Source organism: Natator depressus, chromosome 1 (genome assembly GCF_965152275.1).
Source record: "Natator depressus isolate rNatDep1 chromosome 1, rNatDep2.hap1, whole genome shotgun sequence".
NCBI lineage: Eukaryota > Metazoa > Chordata > Testudines > Cheloniidae > Natator > Natator depressus.
Window position 1 is genome coordinate 201,459,816 of NC_134234.1, and position 21,229 is coordinate 201,481,044.

The window sequence follows — 21,229 nt, forward strand, 5'->3', positions numbered from 1 at the left end:
CCATCAGCAGCAACAGAAAATAGTGGAAGTGAAAAAATCTGTCACTGGTTTTAAAATCTCAGCAATTTTTGCTACATTCCAAAATATTAGTAATTTCAGAGCTAGTCTGAAGGTCAAATGGATGCAGTTGGCAAATTCAGGGGCCAAGACGGACACTGTTCTTGAGTCTTTCCTCTGCAGGACAGAATGAATACGGTTAGCAACTAGCTAGGAAATAATTCTTTAGACTTCATGCTACCATAAGAGGGTTTTTAATATTCAAGTTTCTAGGCAATAAATTACTGCTTTCTAGAGGAATTAATATAACAAACATCAGAATCAAAGCTTTTCTTCTTGAGAAGACTATGATCTTACATTTATTGATTGCAACCAACATCTACCCATCAAGCAAGTGTCAACACAGCGCTGTCTGCTGCTGTAGAGAAGGGGCTTACACCACTCCCATACATTTGCAGTTGAAAAACTTGCGATTTACTGCAACTGCTAACCAGTTTATCCACAAATCCACCCCATTTTTCCTAAAGCACGAACTACAAAAAGCCAAGTCATTACCTTACTGGGTATTTATACCACACCGAGCACCAGGCTAACAGTGTCTAGGAAGCAAGAAACTGTGGGTAGTCTCAATCCATTTTACACTACTTATTTGTGTGTATTCCCTCAATGCCCAGCCCAGACTGGCACAGTAGATGATAACCATACTACTGTCTGTATTACAGGTTTGCTGCAGAAATAAGTGAGCCTTTCATATACCCACAGGACTCTTGAGCACTCCCACTAGGTACTGAATTGAACTGATGAAGGACAAGGGAATCCTTTGGAGTGAAATGGGTTGTATTTTATTGAGAGTTTTTAAATTCTCTTCAACGTGGCTGCAGTTAACATGATTACTTCCCTCTCCCTTTCCTTATTTACCCAGGCTGAGATCAAATCAGCCTTTCTAACCAAGACTTTAGGCTATAAAATATTCTTGTGCTTTGTATGATAACAGTCTCACTCCTTTAGAAAACGCGGCAATGTTGGCTCCTGTGTCCTGCTCTCTAATGGCAGAAGGTTTGGAAACAGCTACTGGAGCTGAAGCTTTCAGTGGGTGTAGTTCAAGCTCCCAACAAGGCCAATGAAAAGCCAACAGCCCGAACAAGTAGACTTTCTAAATATCCCAGTGAAAACAAACTAACAGGCACGGTGACATATCCACTCAGTCAGTTCAGGTCTCCAGCTTAACGCACAGCGCTGCCACAAAACAAATTTGTAACCAAATAATTAGAAAGGATGAAAGAAGCTATTTCCTCTGCATTGTCTCTGTGCTGCTGGGGGACCCCTTCAGGCAGAACGCTGCCTTTCCAGTCACTGCAGCAGCTACCGCAAGAGGAAGATCTATTTCCGTCTTCTAGAATCTACAGGAAACAATGTTACAAGATCTTGGGTGGCACGCTGAAATCTACTGTGACATTAGTGTACAAAGGGTTGTGCTCCACTGAGAGCAGTTTATAGGAACAGGAGTTCAGCCCATCTGTTTTCCACACTTGGGACACCTGCCGCAAGAGTTTCATCCTAAGGATATAAATCAGAGAAAAAAATTTGTATAGGACTGTAGAGTTGAGAAACCCCTACTCCAGAGCTGGAGGTGCCATTACAATTCACAGCAGAGGAGCATCAAGCTCTACCCTGCACCTAGGCTATTGGTGGATCTGAAGGAGAATCATAGAATATCAGGGTTGGAAGGGACCTCAGGAGATCATCTAGTCCAACCCCCTGCTCAAAGCAGGACCAATCCCCAATTTTTGCCCCAGATCCCTAAATGCCCCCCTCAAGGATTGAACTCACAACCCTGGGTTTAGCAGGCCAATGCTCAAACCACTGTGCTATCCCTCCCCCCCTAAGTGAGAGCACTTTAAAGACTGTGTTCCTTTTACACAGTTTTACATCTATTCTCATGTGTGCATGTGTACTGGGAAGCATAGAGTCCTGCTTTCCCTTCCCTCAGCAGGATCACATTCACATGTACAGGTAGCCTATAATTTCATGAAAACTCCTGGCTTTCTAACCTTTGAGGCTTGAAAGATAATGTGCACCCAAATGATGGATATGTGCCTTTAACTGTAACTCTGTCTTAGCTGTTGGTGGCGGGGGGATGATTTATGTGCACAATTTTAAGAGGTGATCAGATACCATGCAATGGTCTCCAGGAACAAGCCTAGCTAGTTAGCCTCTTTCTCCTATAAGGCTCACAGGAGAAGGACACCTCAGAAAGCACTTTCCCAGATGGTGTTAGCAGGAGAGAGGCTGCACCATCAGTCCTTTCTGTCTCCCCGTACGGCGAGAGGGTGTAGAACGGAATGCTAGTCCTGACTCACCTTTCTCCATTCACCTCATTCCCTCTGTCTCTTGTGTGGAAGATCATAGTGTACTTTCCTACAGCAGGGGATGGCCGCATCACCCGCATCTTCTGCATCTCAACCCTGAAAGTAATAACATTACAGTGAGCAGAACAGTACCTTTAAGCATGGCAGGAAGGGGGTCACAGACTTGTCAAGGGCATCTAGAGGATGGGGAGCTAACATATGTATATAGACAGAACAGAGAGCCACACCCCCAGAGAACTCAGACACACCCTCCTCTTTCCCCCACACCACACTCCACCATAGAAATGGAGCCTAGCAAACTTCTATTTTCCCACAGCACACTCAGTTACAGCTCCAGCCATCCACTCCTTTTGACCACAAGCAATTAACTGTTAAGTTAGTATGGCTTACTTGGGGGTTTAAACACATTATACTACAGAGCATTTAAACAGCCAGTCTTTCTCTCTAGCCTTGCAGCCTGTTTCATGTTGGCTGTATTCATCCAGGGAGTCTATGGCAAGGCCTCGTTCATTCTACAGTGAACTTGGCCTAACTTCTGTGGCCAGGGCGCTGGATTCTGAGGCTCTCGGGTGACAGTTGAAAATTCCAGGGTAGCATCAGGAAAATTAAAAACAACACAGTCTAGTCTGTCTTGATTGTATGATGGAATGCATATTTAATTCTGTTATTTATTTTCATATTAAAGTCACATTATTTTATGCCATTTTCAATGAGCTACAGGCTTTCCCATTGAAAACACAATGGCATTGAAGAAGTTAGAGGGAAGCTAAAGATTTCAACTACGAAGGCAGGGGACCCTTGTGGATTTTGGCAACAGGGGAGGCAGTTCAGCATAACGGGGTAAACACACAAACTGGCAGTTTGTTAGAAGGACCAAGACACATGGGCAAGGAAATAACAACATTGATATTCTGGCCCCAATGAAGTCAATAGATTCACATTCATCGTTCGGGTACAGAATGAACATCTCACTGCACTCACTGGGCAGCTGGCACCTCTCACACCTATTGTTTCAGGCTGTCTGCAGACTGAGACACCACACATCATGGCATCAATTTAACCTCTTTACATTTTGAAGGGTCTCCTTGCAACAGCAAGTACTAGATACCTGAAGTTCTTCACATGCATTATAGAGCCTAACTTCAGGCACCCACCTTTGAACATTTTGGGTGTTTTGTTTTTTAAATAAAAGTTTATGGAGCATAATCCTCCTGCAAGTGAGGGGTGCGAAAGCAAATTTCGTGGCCACAGAATTGAGAAGTACCCAGGGCTATTTGTCACCAAAGCAGCTGAAAGAGCATCTAGCTTGCAGTCAGAAAGCTAAACAGGGTTTGAAGAGTTGAAGCCCTAAAGCTTCTTGATGACTGAACCCTGGTCTACACTACAAGTTTAGGTAAAATTTAGCAGCATTAGATTGATTTAACCCTGCACCTCTCCACACAATGAAGCCATTTTTGTCAACTTAATGGGCTCTTAAAATTGATTTCTGTACTCCTCCTGACGAGAGGAAGAGCACTGAAATCGACATCACTGCGTCGAATTTGAGGTAGTGTGGATGCAATTAGATGGTATTGCCCTCCGGGAGCTATCCCAGAGTGCTCCATTGTGACCGCTCTGGACAGCACTCTCAACTTGGATGCACTGGCCAGGTAGACAGGAAAAGCCCACGAACTTTTGAATTTCATTTCCTGTTTGGCCACCGTGGCAAGCTGATCAGCACAGGTGACCGTGCAGATTTCATCAGCAGAGGTGACCATGGAGTCCCAGAATCGCAAAAAAGCTCCACCCTGGACCGAACGGGAGGTACTGGATCTGATCGCTGTATGAGGAGATGAATCTGTGCTATCAGAACTCCGTTTCAAAACACAAAATGCCAAAATATTTGAAAAAATCTCCAAGGGCATGAAGGACAGAGGCTATAACAGGGACCCGCAGCAGTGCCGCGCGAAACTTAAGGAGCTCAGGCAAGCCTACCAAAAAACCACAGAGGCAAACGCCCACTCGGGGTCAGAGCCCCAGACATGTCGCTTCTATGATGAGCTGCATGCAATTGTAGGGGGTGCCCCTACACCTACCCCACATCTGTACGTGGACTCCTGCAACGGAGTCTCACGCAACAGCGATGAGGATTTTGGGGACGAAGAAGATGATGAGGAGGGGGAGGTTGAAGATAGCGCACACCAGGCAAGCAGAGAAACCGTTCTCCCTGACAGCCAGGAACTCTTTATCACCCTGGAGCCAATACCCTCCCAACCCGGGCTCCCGGACCTTGACGGCGGAGAAGGCACCTCTGGTGAGTGTACCTTTGTAAATATAATACACGGTTTAAAAGCAAGCATGTTTAATGATTAATTTGCCCTGAAGACTTGGGATGCATTCGCGGCCAGTACAGCTACCGGAAAAGTCTGTTAACGTGTCTGCGTATGGAGCAGAAATGCTCCAGGGACATCCCAATGAAACTCTCCTGGAGGTACTCCCAAAGCCTTTGCAAAAGGTTTCTGGAGAGGGCAGCCTTATTGCATCCTCCATGGTAGGACACTTTACCACGCCAAGCCAGTAGCACATAGTCTGGAATCATTGCATAAGAAAGCATGGCAGCGTGTGGTCCCGGTGTTTGCTGCCATTCAAGCAACATCTGTTCTTTATCTCTCTGTGTTATCCTCAAAAGAGTGATATCATTCATGGTCACCTGGTTGAAATACGGGAATTTTATTAAGGTGACATGCAGAGGTGGCCATTCCTGCTGGGCTGTTTGCCTGTGGCTGAAAAGAAATCATCCCCGCTGTTAGCCACGTGGTGGGGGGAGGGGTGAAGTGATCATCCCAGAGAATTGTGTGTGGGGGTTTAGTTGGGTTTGTGCTGCACGTTAACCCGAAAACATCAGCAACTCCTTTTAAATGGCCAATGTGTCTTTTTCAATTTTACTCTCCCTTTTTTATCTCCTGAAGCTGCAAATATTTCAACACTGCTACGAGCATCTCCGTCCCAGAGGCTAGCGCAGATAAGAAGGCGAAAAAAACATACTCACGATGAAATGTTCTCTGAGCTCATGCAGTCCTCCCACACTGATAGAGCCCAGCAGAATGCATGGAGGCAAACAATGGCAGAGTCCAGGAAAGCACAAAATGAACGCGAGGACAGGAGGGATGAGCGAGAGGACAGGAGGCGTCAGCGTGATGAGAGGAGGCAGGATGCAATGCTGAGGCTACTGGAGGATCAAACTGATATGCTCCGGCGTATGGCTGAGTTGCAGGAAAGGCAGCAGGAGCACAGACTGCCGCTGCAGCCCCTGCGTAACCAACCGCCCTCCTCCCCAAGTTCCATAGCCTCCACACCCAGATGCCCAAGAACGCGGGGGTGGGGGGAGGGGGCTCCCGGCACCCAACCACTCCACCCCAGAGGACTGCCCAAGCAACAGAAAGCTGGCACTCAATAAGTTTTGAAGTGCAGTGTGGCCTTGTCCTTCCGTCCTCCCCTCCTCCACCACCCCACCTGGTGCTTCCCTCCTTCCCCCCCCCGCGCGGGCTACCTTGGCAGTTATCCCCCCATTTGTGTGACGAATTAATAAAGAATGCATGATTTTGAAACAACAATGACTTTATTGCCTCTGCAAGCGGTGATCAAAGGGGGGAGGGGAGGGCGGTTGGCTTTCAGGGAAGTAGAGTCAACCAAGGGGGCGGGTTTTCATCAAGAAACAAACAGAACTTTCACACCGTAGCCTGGTCAGCCCTGAAACTGGTTTTCAAAGCTTCTCTGATGCGCAGTGCGCCCTGCTGTGCTCTTCTAACCGCCCTGGTGTCTGGCTGTGCGTAATCGGCCGCCAGGCGATTTGCCTCAACTTCCCACCCTGCCATAAACGTCTCCCCCTTACTCTCACAGAGACTGTGGAGCACACAGCAAGCAGCAATAACAATGGGAATGTTGGTTTCGCTGAGGTCTAACCAAGTCAGTAAACTGCGGCAGCGCACTTTTAAACGTCCAAATGCACATTCTACCACCATTCTGCACTTGCTCAGCCTGCAGTTGAACAGCTCTTGACTACTGTCCAGGGAGCCTGTGTATGGCTTCATGAGCCATGGCATTAAGGGATAGGCTGGGTCCCTGAGGATAACTACAGGCATTTCAAAATCCCCAACGGCAGTGGTGAGCTGGAGCCGGTTCGCACCTGTCAAGGTTCCTTCCCCCCTCTGAACTCTAGGGTACAGATGTGGGGACCTGCATGAAAAACCCCCTAAGCTTATTTTTACCAGCTTAGGTTAAAACTTCCCCCAAGGTACAAACTATTTTTCCTTTTGTCCCTGGACTTTATTGCTGCCACCACCAAGCGTCTAACAAAATATAACCAGGAAAGAGCCCGCTTGGAAACGTCTTTCCCCCCCAAATCCCCCCAAGCCCTACACCCCCTTTCCTGGGGAAGGCTTGATAAAAATCCTCACCAATTTGCATAGGTGAACACAGACTCAAACCCTTGGATCTTAAGAACAATGAAAAAGCAATCAGGTTCTTAAAAGAAGAATTTTAATTGAAGAAAAAGTAAAAGAATCACCTCTGTACAATCAGGATGGTAAATACCTTACAGGGTAATTAGATTCAAAACACTGAGAATCCCTCTAGGCAAAACCTTAAGTTACAAAAAGACATAAAAACAGGAATATACATTCCCTCCAGCACAGCTTATTTTATCAGCCATTTAAACAAATCAGAATCTAACGCATATCTAACTAGATTGCTTATTAACCCTTTACAGGTGTTCTGACCTGCATTCCTGCTCTGGTCCCAGCAAAAGAAAAAACACACAGACAGAGAGAACCCTTTGTTTTCCCCCACTCCAGCTTTGAAAGTATCTTGTCTCCTCATTGGTCATTTTGGTCAGGTACCAGCGAGGTTATCTTAGCTTCTTAACCCTTTACAGGTGAAAGGGTTTTTTCCTCTGGCCAGGAAGAATTTAAAGGTGGTTAGCTTTCCCTTTATATTTATGACAGCACTGGTTCGCTGGAATCGGTTGTTAAATTTAGAAGCCAACAACCGGTTCTAAAAGGGCTTCTAAATTTAACAACTGGCCAAAAGTGGCGCCTTAGGCGCCGAATCCGTGGGTGTTCTGGGGCTGGAGCATCCATGGGGAAAATTTGGTGGGTGCAGAGCACCCACTGGCAGCTCCCCTCCCCACCCCTGACCCCAGCTCACCTCCACTCTGTCTCCCCCCTTGAGTTATGCTCCGCCCCGCTCTGCTTCTCCGCCCCCCCCCCTTCCTGGCTTCCCACGAATCAGCTGTTCGTGCAGGAAGCCTGGGAGGGCTGAGAAGCAGGCCGTGGCTTCGCGCTCAGGCCCAGGGAGGCGGAGGTGAGCTGGGGTGGGGGGGCGCAAGGAGGGCCGCCCGCGCCGCAGCAGGTAACACGGGAGGGGGGGGGGCGCAGGGAACCGCTCCCTGCCCCAGCTCACCTCCGCCACCCTTGGCCTGAGTGGGAAGCCGCTGCCTGCTTCTCAGCCCTCCCTCGCGAACAGCTGATTCGCGGGAAGCCGGGGGTAGGGGGGTGGAGAAGCAGAGCAAGGCGGTGCATTCGGGGGAGGAGGTGGAGTGGAGGTGAGCTGCAGCACCCACCAAATTTTCCCCATGGGTGCTCCAGCCCCAGAGCACCCACGGAGTCGGCACCTAAGGCGCCACTTCTGATGTGATCAGTGGGGGGAGCGGCCGCTCCCCCTGCTCCCCCGCTAGCTACGCTACCCTGCCCCTAGGAGCCAGAGAGACCTGCCGGATGCTTCCCGGGAGCCACCCCAGGTAAGCACCTCCAGGACTCCCCACCTCACCCCCCAGCAGGTCCCTCTGGCTCTTAGGGGCGGGGCAGGCACCTACTACAGTGGCCCACGAGACCCTCCTGCTTCCAGGGGCAGTCAGGGGACAGGGGAGGGGGTCGGATGGGGCAGGAGTCACGGGGGGCGGGGGCAGGCCACGATGCCCTCGTGGGGTGAGGAGGGAACCGGTTGTTAAGATTTTGGCATCTCATCACTGCCCAGTGGTTATTTTCTGGTCTGGAAAGTAAGTCCCTTGCTGCAGCCGTTCCCACAGACCAGAGTTCCTAAAGATGCGAGCATCATGTACCTTTCCCAGTCATCCCATGTTGATGTTGGTGAAACATCTCTTGTGATCCACCAGTGCTTGCAGCACCATTGAAAAGTACCCCTTGCGGTTTATGTACTGGCTGCCCTGGTGCTCCGGTCCCAAGACAGGGATATGGGTTCCGTCTATCGCCCCACCACCGTTAGGGAATCCCATTGCAGCAAAGCCATCCACTATGACCTGCACATTTCCCGGAGTCACTACCCTTGATAGCAGCAGCTCAGTGATCGCGTTGGCTATTTGGATAACAGCAGCCCCCACAGTAGATTTGCCCACTCCAAATTGATTCCCGACTGACCGGTAGCTGTCTGGTGTTGCAAGCTTCCAGAGGGCTATCGCCACTCACTTGTGAACTAGTGAGGGCTGCTCTCATCTCGGTATTCTTGCATTTCAGGGCAGGGGAAAGCAAGTCACAAAGTTCCATGACAGTGCCCTTACGCATGCAAAAGTTTCGCAGCCATTGGGAATCATCCCAGACCTGCAACACTATGCGGTCCCACCAGTCTGTGCTTGTTTCCCGGGCCCAGAATTGGCATTCCATGGCATGAGCCTGCCCCACTGCCACCAGGATGCCCAAATTTCTGGGGCTCATGCTTTGAGAGAAGTCTGTGTCCATGTCCTCATCACTCTCGTCACCGCGCTGCCGTCGCCTCCTTGCCTGCTTTTGCAAGTTCTGGTTCTGCATATACTGCATGATAATGTGCGAGGTGTTTACAATGCTGATTCACCACTGGTGAGCTGGAGCCGGTTCCCACCAGTTCGCTAAAACCGATTGTTAAATTTAGAAGCCCTCTTAGAACCGATTGTTCCGCGAGGGACAACCCGTTCTAAAAGGGCTTCTAAATTTAACTGGACAAAAGTGGCGCCTTAGGCACCGACTCCATGGGTGCTCCAGGGCTGGAGCACCCAAGGGGAAAAATTTGGCGGGTGCAGAGCACCCACCGGCAGCTCCCCAGCTCACCTCCACTCCGCCTCTTCCCCTGAATGCGCCGCCCCACTCTGCTTCTCCGCCCCCCACCCCAGGCTTCCCGCAAATCAGCTGTTTGCGTGGGAAGCTGGGGCAGGCTTCCCGCTCAGGCCCAGGGAGGTGGAGGTGAGCTGGGGCGGGGGGGCACGAGGAGGGCCGCCCGCACCGCAGCAAGTAACCCGGGGGGGGGGGCGGGGGGGGCACGCAGGGGAACCGCTCCCTGCCCCAGCTCACCTCCGCCACCCTCAGCCTGAGCAGGAAGCCACCACCTGCTTCTCAACCCTCCCCAGCTTCCTGCCAAACAGCTGATTCGCGGGAAGCCAGGGGGCGGAGAAGCAGAGCGGGGCGGTGCGTTCAGGGGAGGAGGTGGAGCGGAGGTGAGGTGAGCTGGGCACGGGGCGGGGAGCTGCCGGTGGGTGCACCCACCAAATTTTCCCCGTGGGTGCTCCAGCCCCGGAGCACCCAGGGAGTCGGCACCTAAGGCGCCACTTTTGATGTGATCAGTGGAGGAGCGGTCGCTCCCCCTGCTCCCCCCCAGCTATGCTCCCCCAGCCCTAGGAGCCAGAGGGACCTGCCGGATGCTTCCTGGGAGCTGCCCCAGGTAAGCACCACCAGGACTCCCCACCTCACCCCCCGGCAGGTGCCTCTGGCTCTTAGGGGTGGGGTGGGCACCCACTACGGTGGCCTATGAGACCCTCCTGCCCAGTTCTGGGGGCAGTCAGGGGACAGAGGAGGAGGGTGGATGGGGAGATGTCCTGGGGGGGCGTCAAGGAACGCGGGGGGGTTGGATGGGGCAGGAGTCCCGGGAGGCAGGGGTGGGCAACGACCCCCTCGTGGGGTGAGGAGGGAACCCGTTGTTAAGATTTTGGCAGCTCATCACTGCTCATAACTGCCATGGTGATCTGAGCAGGCTCCATGCTTGCCGTGGTAATGGCGTCTGCAGGACAGCAGAGTTGCAGGGGCAGCGGTGGTTGGATGACCAGTTTTGCAGACCTACTGCACCGTCTGCTTCCAGGACACAACAGCTGAGCGGGCTGCATGCTTGCCGTGGTATGGCGAGACAAGAGCAGCCGAGCAGAGTTGCAGCGGAAGCAGTGGACGATGACGGTCATATAGACAGAGGACCTGCGAGACCACCAGGAGAGCAGAAAAGCAGAGTGGCAGCGGAAGCGGTCGTTCGATGATGACGGTTTGCAGACCTACTGCACCGTCTGCTGAAAGCAGTATGGCGCCCGCACGGAAAAAAGGCACAAAACGATTGTCTGCCATTGCTTTCATGGAGGGAGGGGCGACTGACGACATGTACCCAAAACCACCCGTGACAATGCTTTTGCCCCATCAGGCATTGGGAGCTCAACCCAGAATTCCAATGGGTGGTGGAGACTGTGGGAACTATGGGATAGCTACCCAGAGTGCAACTCTCCGAAAGTCGATGCTAGCCTCGGTACTGTGGACGCACTCCACCGACTTAATGCACTTAGTGGGGGGACACACAATCGACTGTATAAAATCGCTTTCTAAAAAATCGACTTCTATAAATTCGACTAATTTCATAGTGTAGACATACCCTGAATAAGCAGTAAATTGTCAAATGAATGAGACACACTCAGTTTGCATCCTCAGACTCTCTTCACAGAACTTCCTTTAGGAGGAGGCTCAAAGGAGAGTAGTATGTTTAATACAGAGTCAAAGAGCAGAATACGGATGTAATTGCTTCCACTGCAGCCCTGAGGAGGATTCTCAAGGGATGCCCCTCTTCTGGATACACAGAAGAAAACAACACTGAAAATCCTACTCAAAATTAACGCTTCTGCTCTCGGTGAAATCAATCATTTCCCCATAACACAGACAGCGCAGCTATGTAAGTATCCTGCTGCCAGACACAACCATAATCAGTTGTCATCTCGATTCCACCACCCAGTAACACACTGCTGATCAGCCACTAATACCTTGCCACATGCATTGCAAATTCCCTAACTCGTTTACTCTTCATATCTCAAGAACTTCCAGTGGTACATTCCCTTCCCTATTCCATCTGAACTGAAGTGCTCATGTTAAGTCACACTTGGGATATTATAGGCAGATATCCCATTCATCCACATCCTAAAGCATACTATACCATACCATACACACCCATTTCCCACTAGCCATTTGGTTACCTGATTCGGAGGTCGTCATCTTCTCCACCCCAGCCCCAGTAATTGTTAGAGAATCCATTCACCTTCGAAAACTGATCCCGTGTTAGAACAGTTACTCCCCCAAAATATCCCTGGTAGCGCAACCTAGAAATGGACAAGAAGGTATAGTGAAAAAAACTGAAAGATAGAAGTGACATGAAATTTAAGAACTAATACTACTGGAAACACAGCCCTGAAACCTTGGGCCCAAGCTGCAAAGTTTGAACCAAGGTCTGAACTTTCTCCAAAATTCAAAGGTGTTCAGGTCCTGGATTTAGGCCCATTTTGCTCCAAAAAACAATGATTCACTTCAGAGTACTAATCAGAACAACTCTCTCTCCAACTGGCAGTCTGGAGCATTCTTTACTTTGCTCTTTAACTCTGGACCTGTCCTTGCCAGTCAAAGGTGGCTCTGTATCCCAAGAGCTCTAAATGAAAAGGGAGGCAGCAAGGCTACACAATGACATACTGAAAGGAAGGCAAGCTATTTTCTAATCAGTGGATTGCTGGTATTACAATTTGACAGTAAAATCTTGAAGACTGGATACGAAAAACAGATTGTAATGGTACGGAGCTAGAGGCACTGCAGGACAAATTCACAGGTGATGTGTAAGATACTGTAATGTGTAAATTACATAGTGATAAATTAGTGTAAGGGAGCTTGACTCTAAGGGAGATTAATTTCAGCTTCTAGCTTCTCTGTCCTGGAAATTACACCAATTAGGTGACGCACTTTACTCGCCCTTTTACCCTCTTGCTAGTTGCTTTTTCTGACACACCCCGCCGCTCCTCTGGCCTTCAAGGCCTAGGTTACAACACAGCCTGCCAGGTGATATGCAAGTGGCTATAAATTATATGTTGGTGAGTAAGTCTAAGCAGATGTAATGCATAAGCTGAAGAGACTGGAAGAAGGTGTCCGTTGCAGTTTATACAGAAGATAAGCAAAGTAAACTGAGCCTGGAAGACCCAAGATCATTTCTTTAGTGTGCCCAGCATGGAACAGTCTCCAAGTAAGGGCTCCCACCCACCTATTTCCCCAGCCTATTTTCTTTCTACAGTCAGATTATTTAGGCTGCCCCTTGTACTCCTGTCACTCTCTGGGACTGCAGTCTGCTTCTCTAGAGACAGCATGCCTTGTCTATCTGTGAGCAATGAAAGACGCTGTTCTGGCTAGATACACTCTCCCTCTAATGTCTCACCTCTTCTTTCTCTTCTTCCCTTCCTTCTTACAACTTCTCTTCCCGCTTTCCCTTCACCTCCTCCCCCAGCATGCCAAAGGAGATCATCAGGCTGCAGCATGCAAGGATTGATGGGGGGGAAAGGGTTTGAGATCCTATTTTGGATAGAACTTGCTGGGAATTTTAGCTGTGTCTCACCACCTACAAACTGTAGTGATGGGTGGTTTAGAAAAGCAGACTGATTTGATCAGCTAGATGGACCACCAAGTACCTCAACTGTACAGACAAATGCAGGGGTTTGAGTGCAAGCCCATTTGAAAGCATGAGCCCTTGCACCTAAAACCAGTAGCTCTTCTAGCGATCTGAAATGGGACAGTGGGTTAAGCCTGCCAAGGAATGGGGAGGGACCAATAAAACACTGACTTCAATTCAAGGTTTTGAATTCATTTCAGGCCAGTCACATTAGATCTGTGCAAAGTAAACAGAATTATAATGAGGCCTCATATACACACACCTCACCCATTTTACAATCCAGTTTTGCTTTCTATTGGATGTGTCATTGGACTCCCTGCAGTAGTGTTGCCAAGAGATTATCCCTATTGCTCACCATAATCCACATTTGCTAGAACTGTAAACAAGGGTTTATAGCCATTAACCTGTGGGCCTCAATGTGAATGTGATTTTGTTGTTTGAAGCAAATCAAGTGGCATCGTCCCAGCCTTGACGAAATTCCAGGATGCCCATCTGCAGAACGTGAATACTCGTTGTGCACAACAGTGGGGATAGTAAAGAGCTGTTTCCAATCTGCTGTTCATCAGGTGAAGCTCCACAAACCTGCTTTACTCAAGACACCCTGTTGCACAACAGGTTTTAAGGCTGAAAACAGCTTACTAAAACAGGAAAAGCCAATCTCTTTTGAGCTTTGTGAATGGGCTTTTAACAAAGCAATAGGAAAGGAGTGATAGACTCCACCTAATGACCCGGTTGTGCGTGTATTAGTGTTCCAGCAACCTCAGAGGGGTTCTTTCTTAGGGGAAGAGGTGGAAGCCTCTCACCTGGGACTGTTAAAACTAGACTGGGAGAAAAAAAACACACTAGAAAATATACAGTAGCAACAACTGTGTGCTGGCCCCAGGGAGCTAGAAGTGTTTTCCATCCTCAACTTCTGGGATTCAATATTGTAAGTCTGAGGAGAAAAGTTTCTTACCGTCCCAAAGAATCAAAGATCAAATTGCAAACTATATAAATACAGAACTACCAAAATGTAGCCACTCTGGGGTGAGTGCAGCAGCCAAGTAGACAGTCACCACAGAGCAACAGGAGATGAGAGGAGATTTTCTACAAGGCCACTAGGGCTGTTGGATCATATTAAAGAAGTTCTGTATTAAAATCACAAATGAGTTTGATTCCCCATAGTTTAAATTCAAGGGTATTACTAATTAAGAGGTCTCTTGGGTTTTGGTACTGTTTCTCTCCCTCTATGTGTGAAACTTGCAAGCTGCTAATTGTGTTAGTACATTCTAAGACAGAATCTGTTCTCAAAGCAATTCACAGAGACTCAAAGCAATACTCTAACAACAGAAACAGCACCCAGAGACTCCCCGCCCTTTTGTTGTATTAACAATTGTGATTAAAATAGAGATAGAGGATGTATGTGGACGGATGCTTGGTGTGGATAACAACTGAATGATCAGGGAGGTGCCAGCCTAAGAATCCAGTGTCCATCGGCTGAAGAAGGCGTCAAGTGGAAATAACCAGAGGACCCCCGGAGGGCAGACTGGAATCCACCCAACAGCCTCAAGAATGGGAGAACCAAAGAACAAGATAACTTCTTGGAGCCGTCAGGAATGTGCTATCTGCTGATTGATTCAGCAACAGCATGATGAAGCAATTCCCATAGACTGGCATAGGAAGAAATTCCTATAAAAATAGACTCTTAAAAAGTGAGAACTTTGGGGTCTGATTCTGCAAACCAACTTCCAGGAGCATCAGATGAGCATCTGACAAGGCCCTGCTCCCTCCTCATGTCCAGGCCACCTGGCCAGTGGCTTGGCATGAGCAACTCTAAGGCTGGTAACTATGATGACAACCTTGCAGAACCTCTGTGTGTGTGTTTGTGTGTGTGTGTGTGTGAATGTGTGAATAAATATGAGATTGAATGGAATGTTATAGCTATAACTAACTGCTTACTATGATAACAACCTTGCAGAACCTGTGTGTGTGTGTGTGTGTGTTTGTATGAATGAATGAGTGAATAAAGATGAGATTGAATGGAATGTTATAGCTATAACTAACTGCTTACTATGATTCTTTCTGTATTCACAATAAATGTGGTATTTTGCCTTTTTCCCTTTAATAAGATCCTGCTGGTTTTTAATTTATTGGTATAACATTTTGGTGGAGAATTGCGAAAGGGGGAATATTGGTAAAAAACCTCAGTTATTGTAAATATTGGTGTGCACACCGCCAGCTCTAGTGAGCTAGGCATTTCTATTAGGTTAACCAGACCTGCTGGCCTCCGAGAAGGTAGCAGGAAAAACAGATTAAACCAGACCTGCTGGCCTCCGAGAAGGTAGCAGGGGACCTGCTGGCCTCCGAGAAGGTAGCAGGAAAAACAGATTAAACCAGACCTGCTGGCCTCCGAGAAGGTAGCAGGGGACCTGCTGGCCTCCGAGAAGGTAGCAGGGAAGAACAGATTAAACTAGACCTGCTGGCCTCCGAGAAGGTAGCAGGGAAAACAGATTAAACCAGACCTGCTGGCCTCCGGGAAGGTAGCAGGGGACCTGCTGGCCTCCGGGAAGGTAGCAGGGGAAAAACGCATAGATTAAGCTATGATTTCAGAATCTAGGCTGTGTCACTTGCTAAGTAATACCAGCAGTGACAAAGAGATTGAAATATCCATGTTAAGATGTTTAAAAGAAAACAGGGTAAGCCAGTACCAGAGGGAGGAATGGAGTCAGAAGGAACTCCAACCTCACCTTTTGTTAAAGAAATTACACCTTTTAAACAAAACCTTCAAAAATTTGGGCACAGTCCTTGGACTAAACAAGCCCTAGCTGATCTCTGCACTATTTCGGACCTGGAGGATAGATTGGCTCAGTATATCCTCATATACAAACCTTCTAGTGCTGCCAAAAGAGATGCAGCAGCAATTTGGTTGTTGTGTGAGGCATGTAAGGATTCTTCCCTCCGCTTGTCTTCATGTAAAGAGGAAAAGGCACAAACGGAAAAGGGAGCAGACAATTGGAAGGTGCTGGCTACAAATACCCAAAGCCAGCTGAAAATAGTGAAAGAGGCACTCCAGGAATACAAAAAGAGTGAAAAAGTTAACTCTGCAGAGGCTGGAGGGAGGCAGCTAAAGGGGGAGAAGGTCCTATGTATGGCACCCCCAGGCATAATTACAAAGATAAAGAGTTAAAAAAAAAAAAAAAAAAAAGTTAACTCTGCAGAGGCTGGAGGGAATTAAGCAGCTAAACTTTGTGAAAATGTTAAAAAGGAAAAGTGTTAAAGAAAGAGCATTCTTGGTTTCTTTGCAGCCATTCTGAAAGAAAAATGGGCCCTTTTCCAAAGGAATGTCTGTAAATTAGCCAGGCAAAAATAAAAGAAACTGATTAAAATCATTTGACTGGACAATTTAGTCAAATTTGCTAAAAGAACATAAGGGGGTTCTATTGGAACTTAACTGCCTCAAATGTATAAAGGGAATGTAAGATGTAAAAAAACAGAGCAACGTGGAAGGGATGTTAAAGAAAAGAAAATGTGTATGTATCTATCTGTGTGTGTGTAAATATGTAAAGTTCTAAGGACCAGTTGGTTTTGTTTTTGTTTTAAATAATGCCACTAAAAATCCATTTGACTCTTTAATTCAAAGTTGCAAAACTGACAGACCTTTTTGCTAGACACAGGTAATTAGTGCTGTTTGGCTTTGGGATTTGGCATTTAACCCTTAAAAGGTAACTCAATGCTTTACAAAATTTAAAATGTTTTTAAGTTGTGGCTGCAGCAGGGCAGTCAAAATCTGGAGAATAGAAAAAAAATTGGATTATTTTTGTTTGGTTGGTTGGTTTTTGTTTGTTTGTTTGATTTTGTAACAAAATAGCAGATGAGAGCTGTAGTAAAAAAAAAATAAATAAATACGAAATTTAAAAAAGACAGTGGCCCTCTGAAGCAACAGCAGGGGTGAGGTGCACAAAACAAAAAGAAGCAATGTTAGAAACACTGAGTCTTAAAATGGCTCTGAGTAATCAGACTGTCACTTTGATAAAGGTACATGAAAACTCTGTAAGCAAAAAAAAAGAAATAGTTACACCTTATGTAAAAATTGATATGGATAATGTTATAGAAGTTAAACTATGGAAGGAATGTGCATTTGCCCCAGAACATGCGCAGGGTATATTGTAGAAGGGGCAAAAGAAATGCAAACGTACCATGCTACTTAATTAAAATGCTATTAGGGCTCCAAAGGGAGCCACAATAGGTTGGGTTTTCTTTTTCAGATTGCTGTGTGTTTTGGAAGCAGAAGTTAAAAGTAATCAAAACTCTGGTGAAAGTTGATTGTGTCCCTTTTAAGATAGAGTCTCTGAGCTGCTGATGGCTTTAAATCCAAAAGCAGGAAGTGTCTGTGAAAATGCAAATTACCTAAATGATAAAGGAAGGAAAGAACTAGCAGCACAAAGGAGCTGCAGATAAAGGACACACCTGGTCAGCAAACAAATTGTCTAAATAAAAGACATGGGATAACAAGATAATTTTAATAAATTTAATGATAATAAGTATCCCTGTAACAACATATAGTGTGTATGATTTTTGGAAAAACCCTTTAAGGTCGTATGGTAATGATGCTTCTCAGTTATTACCTGTAAATAAAACTTGAAGCTTAACACAGCAGTAAAAACATTATAAACTTGGTCTTCTGTATAAGAAGGAAAACTCAGGGATTTAATGACTAAACAGTGGGATAATTTCCCCATAACCCTTAAAAGATAAAAGCCATTGAAACCTGGCCTGCCTATAGAACAAAAACAGGAAAATACAGGGGCAATTCCTCTGTTTTGCCTGCAATCAGCAAGGGTATTTGTAAAAGAAATATTTTAAGCAATAATCTGCCACCCCAAAAAGGGGTAGAAACATGTTCTTTTTGTCTTTCAGAAAATCAGGAAAAGCTGATGCCAGCTGAAAAGCAACCCAATACCATGAATCTACTGTCACAATAGAAATTGTGTTTTGTGTTCTATGTTTTGTCTTGTTGCTAGCACTGTTGTGTGTTTAAAAAAAAAAAAAAAAACTAAAGACCTGCAGGTACTTAAAAATAAATTAAGCTCTCTGACCCAGCTACAGGACAGCCTGACACAAAAACAAGTACATGCCAATGTAGACTTGGTCCAAATTGGTCTGGGTAACCTAAAAGCCCGATGGAATCTTTGGCAATGGCTTAATACTACCACATGGCTTATGCATAAGAAAAAAAAAATATTAGAAATAGGAAACCACACAGCCATAGCTATGGGATGCACTGAAATGCAGATACTTGCACTAGCTACTTTGGAACACAAAATGTTCTGGGTCATATTGGGAAATATTAAGGTTTGATGCATTTGTTAAAAAACAAAGAGATCATTGTTTGACACTTATCAATATGAATGGATGCAATATGTTTCCAGTATTGTAAAACCAGACTTGTTAACGGGAGAAATTGTTGTCAAAATTGCACACCAACAGTCCCTGGAGGCAAAGGTATTGAAGGTTAGCCCACTCCCCATATTATACATGGGATCCTTCTGGCTACCCTGGACCTCGAGCCAGTGGGCTGGGGAGGGAGGGAAGCTATTGGACACTAGAGGTTGTACCGAATGGACTCCTCAAAAGTGGGTGTGCCTCACCTTGCCTGTTGCCCCAGAACCTTGTAGTAAAGATACATCACTAGGATCGTGTATGTGGCATGAATTGGAATCACAAACTCAAATTGCCTCACAGTACCTTCTCTTGAATAGGCTACATAGAAAGTGACACTGACGATTATAAATCTTAGTGTCAAAAGGGGGATTATGTTGGATCATATTAAAGAAGTTCTGTATTAAAATCACAAATGAGTTTGATTCCCCATAGTTTAAATTCAAGGGTATTACTAATTAAGAGGTCTCTTGGGTTTTGGTACTGTTTCTCTCCCTCTATGTGTGAAACTTGCAAGCTGCTAATTGTGTTAGTACATTCTAAGACAGAATCTGTTCTCAAAGCAATTCACAGAGACTCAAAGCAATACTCTAACAACAGAAACAGCACCCAGAGACTCCCCGCCCTTTTGTTGTATTAACAATTGTGATTAAAATAGAGATAGAGGATGTATGTGGACGGATGCTTGGTGTGGATAACAACTGAATGATCAGGGAGGTGCCAGCCTAAGAATCCAGTGTCCATCGGCTGAAGAAGGCGTCAAGTGGAAATAACCAGAGGACCCCCGGAGGGCAGACTGGAATCCACCCAACAGCCTCAAGAATGGGAGAACCAAAGAACAAGATAACTTCTTGGAGCCGTCAGGAATGTGCTATCTGCTGATTGATTCAGCAACAGCATGATGAAGCAATTCCCATAGACTGGCATAGGAAGAAATTCCTATAAAAATAGACTCTTAAAAAGTGAGAACTTTGGGGTCTGATTCTGCAAACCAACTTCCAGGAGCATCAGATGAGCATCTGACAAGGCCCTGCTCCCTCCTCATGTCCAGGCCACCTGGCCAGTGGCTTGGCATGAGCAACTCTAAGGCTGGTAACTATGATGACAACCTTGCAGAACCTCTGTGTGTGTGTTTGTGTGTGTGTGTGTGTGAATGTGTGAATAAATATGAGATTGAATGGAATGTTATAGCTATAACTAACTGCTTACTATGATAACAACCTTGCAGAACCTGTGTGTGTGTGTGTGTGTGTTTGTATGAATGAATGAGTGAATAAAGATGAGATTGAATGGAATGTTATAGCTATAACTAACTGCTTACTATGATTCTTTCTGTATTCACAATAAATGTGGTATTTTGCCTTTTTCCCTTTAATAAGATCCTGCTGGTTTTTAATTTATTGGTATAACATGGCAAATCCCTCCTTTTACAAAAAATGCCCTATAAAAGTGTCTATGTACAACAGATAGGCCCTTGCATTTTAAGGTCCTGTTTCACAGGCACCAACTCTGTGGGTGCTCTGGGGCTTAAGCACTTACGGAAAAAAAATAGGATATGTTCAGCACCCATGGACAGTGGCCCCGCCCGCGCTCTGCACTGAAGCCCTGCCTCCACTCTGGCTCTTCCCCTGTGGCCCCACCCACGTGGTGCCTCTTCATGCCCCTGCCTCACCTCTTCCCCGAAGCCTCCGCCGCTTGCTCCTCTCCACCCCCATCACTCGCCCTTAAGGCAGGAGGGACAGAAAGGAGTGAGCAGCCAGCAGAAGGCGCTCAGGGGAGGGGGCACGGGCACAGTTTGGGGGAGTGCAGGGAGGCACTTTCCCCTCAAACAGAGGTGAGGTATGTGTGTGTGGGGGGGGTGTTACATGGGGTCATGTGCCACTTCCCCCCCCCACCCCGATTTCTGTGAGCACTGAGCTGTAGAGCAGGCTTGCTCTGCTTGGCCTGCAGGGCAGGCCTCCCCCTTCTACCCACCCTTCCCAGCATGTTTTGGCTCAGGGAGAGCAGAGCGGGCAGGACAGAGCAGCTGTTCTCCGGTGCTCCAGGCCGCTGCCTCCTGGGTCCTAATGCCCGCCTGTTTACCATACAATGGTATGTGCGGGGGTGGGGGGGAAGAATAGACAGTGGGCAGGGAAAGAGAAGGAGATGGGGCAGGGGACAGTGGGGAGAGGAAGGGGGAGGGGATAGGGAAGAGGAGGGGTTACGGGAATGGGCGGGGAGGAAGCAGGAGCCCAGCATGTGGCATCTGCTCAGCAGCAACAATAGCCCCAGCAGGGAGGTGGCTGCAGCAGCACTAGAGCAGTGACATTGCTGCCATAGCTGGCACCGAAGTGGCTGCCAGCAGCAGCTGGGGCTCCCCTGTTAAGCCAATTCATTCCCCCCCCCACCCCCGCTACCACTCCAGGCAGTGGGAGAGAGGCAGTGAGCCAAAGAAACTGGCTTCAGTGTGCACGTGTGTGCATGCATGGGCACACTCCTGCCCCCTCCCCACAAAACAGCAGTCAAACTACACCTATGGGAGGGGAGCAGAGTGGAGCATCGGGGGAGCGGCGGACCAGGGGCAGGAAGAGGCAGAGCAAGGGCAGGGCCTCCAGGGAAGAAGCCAATCAAGAGTGGTGCACCCCCTGGGAAAAACAAAAGTCAACACCTGGGTCCTGTTTGAAAGATCTGCACCTAGTAAACTGCCTCGTTTAGCCACCTCAGCAGGACAAAAGGCTGAGTCAATCCTGATGGGGTTTTAAGACGTGGTTCCAGGA

General features: G+C 47.4%; 1 protein-coding gene across 3 annotated transcripts in view; it reads right to left on the minus strand.

The window, feature by feature from the left end:
* Nucleotides 1-339: 339 nt before the first annotated feature.
* The window catches only part of B4GALT4 (beta-1,4-galactosyltransferase 4), a 78,792-nt gene continuing 57,902 nt past the window's right edge, over nucleotides 340-21,229 (minus strand). For all 3 annotated transcript variants that reach the window (XM_074974352.1, XM_074974343.1, XM_074974361.1), the window contains 3 exons: nucleotides 11,608-11,730; nucleotides 2,358-2,462; nucleotides 340-1,554 (listed from right to left, as the gene is read on the minus strand). In XM_074974352.1, the coding sequence (XP_074830453.1) occupies nucleotides 1,413-1,554; nucleotides 2,358-2,462; nucleotides 11,608-11,730 (370 nt within the window). In that variant the 3' untranslated portion in view covers nucleotides 340-1,412. The remainder of the gene's footprint in view (nucleotides 1,555-2,357; nucleotides 2,463-11,607; nucleotides 11,731-21,229) is intronic.